The 2,901-nt window shown below is 41.5% G+C and overlaps 1 protein-coding gene across 1 annotated transcript in view; it reads left to right on the top strand.

Moving 5' to 3' along the window:
- PRMT7 (protein arginine methyltransferase 7) overlaps positions 1-2,901 on the top strand; it is a 131,861-nt gene that overhangs the window by 102,534 nt on the left and 26,426 nt on the right. Inside the window, exons 11-12 of the mRNA XM_019505307.1 lie at positions 150-224; positions 1,915-2,075. Coding sequence (XP_019360852.1) covers positions 150-224; positions 1,915-2,075 — 236 coding nt within the window. The remainder of the gene's footprint in view (positions 1-149; positions 225-1,914; positions 2,076-2,901) is intronic.

Raw genomic sequence — 2,901 nt, forward strand, 5'->3', positions numbered from 1 at the left:
CCATTATTAGCCTTTTTTTCCCCCAACTCACTTTAGAATAGGTATTAAAAATATTTTCTTACCATTTTCAACGCATTACACGTATACAGTTAACAGCTTCATTCACAACCAAAACCTTCCCTAACCAGATTGCTTACTTTTCTTCTTAGGACTTGTGGAGAATCCGAAGTCCATGTCGTACTTGTGAAGGGTTTGATGTTCACATTATGGATGATATGATTGGGGTAAGAGGGATCACATCTGGACTCTTCAAACAGAATATGATGTTACAGCTCAAGTTTTAGCTACGCTTTAAAAACCATTTTGTGGAATACAAGTGGAATGTGTGTGTGTGATGTTTGACACGGAACCTTAATGTTCTGTTTTTCATAAACTGATACAGCTGTCATTTTTAGGCTATTTAATTCCTACAGCAACAATCTTTCTTTCTTAGTTTTGTATTTCTTCTGATATGGCAAAGCTGTTGACCACTTTTAAGCATCCAAAACATTGTATTTTAAGTTGATTCAAAGTAGGAATAAGAAAACATTCTATCAGAGTTCATTGCATTCTGTGCTGAAAATCAAGTCAGCCAATAGTGATAATTGTAAACAAACTTTCTTTTTTGCTTCCCCTTACTCATTGTAATTTCTTATAATACAAGAACTAGAAACAGGATGTAGCTCTAAATAGTAAATTCTTTGTCATAAACTTTATTGATTATTGGGCCAAGCCATTAACTATCATCTTTATTGCAGAAATTACATATACCCATCTTGAACATTTCTAAGAGAGCTCTCCAGCTAAACTTCATTTATTAAATAAGGATCTTTGTGTGGAAAGTTCCTGGTAGTTTCCATCTATTCAAGAGTAGAATTTTTATAATATTCAACATTTGTATAAGTATCTTGGCAAAACATAATAAATAAAAGTGTAGGTTTCTCCACTGCAGATTTTTTATATGTACAAAAAAGTAGCTATACTATTTATAAATGCCTCTGCAAACAGAGGTTTGGGATGATTAGAGTTTTGAATGAGAGAGAGAGCCATAATCTGTGCTATGAACTATTTTAACTTGGTTCCTAGATACCAGCATTTTTTACTGGTAATAGGTTAATTGTAACCAGCCTTGCAAAATTCAGTAGTGGCAATAACTGTAATTCAGCAAAGAATCTATATTTGTTCTTAAACTGAACTGAACATGCTGAACTGGTTTGCTGAATTAGTACTTTACCAATACAAAAGTATTTAAACTATTAAGTGATCTCAGAGTAGAGGAACTCTCTTTAGAATTCAGGTACCTATTAACCTGCCCAAGTATAAATAAAGTGAAATGAAATTAGTATTTTGTGTACTTGTAGCCTCCCTCATCATCATTACACAGGTGCCTTCCAGTAGCACATTAAGCTGTGTAACTGAGATCTGTGTGTGGCTGTTTTCTTTTTCATCTCCTCCTGAGGGAGAGGACTGTGTGTGCAGTGGAGTGTTTCATATGAAAGGGTTTTATGGTTTTTGTTTTAAAAACGAATGAATGTACATGCCTCTATACAAATGTAAGCCAAAGAAGCGCTATTTGCATTTGGAACAGAAGGTGATGAGGTTTGTGATGGACATTGGTTTAAACTGACAAAGCGGTCTCTCATACAGATTAACTTGACCTTCGTGACAATTTACTTGTGCCCATTGAGCAGAGCTCCTGCCTAAGTCCTCATCCTGGAACTTCAGGCAATTCTATGTATCCTGAGCCCAACCTGAAGCTGAGGACTGAGACAGTGACTTAACTCTGTGGGAAGCAAATATAGCATGGAGTCAGGACATTTGCAGAGATTGACTGGGAGACATACCATGGCATTGCATGCTCAGCATAAGTGGTTCAGGGCCAGCGCTTGCCAAATGCAAACTTTGAAGTTGTTACAAAGTTGTTTTTTCTTTCAGAATTCTCTGAATTTTCAAGAATCCAAGGAGGCAGAGCCTCACCCACTGTGGGAATACCCTTGCAAATCACTATCGGATCCCCAGCAGGTCATGACATTTGATTTCAGACAGACTGTACCACAGCACCGTCTCAGCACAGAGGGTTCCATGAAACTGTTACGGTAAGATGTAATGTAGGAGGAGGAGCGAACAGAACTTCAGTTTTCTTACACTCAGATGATTTATATACATGGGTTGGGTTTTAAAAAGGGTGGTGGAGGGAGTGTGGTGCATCACCTCCCCACGCAGCACATTTTTCTCCCATTAAAAAGAAACTAGAAGATTTACTAGCTAGGGGCCCTAGGGCTGTATTATTCAGTTTATGATCCAAGCAAAAACAAATACAATGGAGTCTGTGCAGGGCCAGACGCTAGCTTCAGGATGGGGCAGGCACTTAGTCCTGGGGGATATAGTTGTTACCCTCCCAGCTGGGTCACAGACAGAACTGCACCCCCACACATAATTGCCCCAGACTTTCCACTGTGGGCCAGAAGCGCCCTTCACTGCCCCTGCCACCTCAAATGTCCCCTGGCTCCGCTCTGTCCTTGCTATCCCACATATCCTCATGCTTAGTCCCACCCCATCATGATCGAAACCCATCAGACCTCCACTAGCTCTGTTACACTCCACCATGCCCTCCCCTGCATTCAGACTTCTTATTGCAGCCTCTCACTCTTTCACCCCCACAGACCCCACTACTTTCCTCAGCCCCAAACCCTATCTGCTCCTCACATGTCCTCGGCCCCTCCTCACCCCACACCTCTTTACCCTACAGGCCTTCCTCCTAAAAATCCTTTGATGCCCATGACCCCTCCTCCCCGCCCCGGCCTTCCTTCCAGCCCCTCCTGGCCCTTGGGAGCCCCTTCCCCTCAAAAACCCTCCCAAACAATTCCCCTCATCCCAGCCATGGGGCAGCTGGGAGCAGAGCTGTAGCTTCCTGCCCAACAT

The sequence above is a fragment of the Gavialis gangeticus genome, unplaced genomic scaffold, assembly GCF_001723915.1.
Source record: "Gavialis gangeticus isolate Ggan-Ray unplaced genomic scaffold, GavGan_comp1, whole genome shotgun sequence".
NCBI lineage: Eukaryota > Metazoa > Chordata > Crocodylia > Gavialidae > Gavialis > Gavialis gangeticus.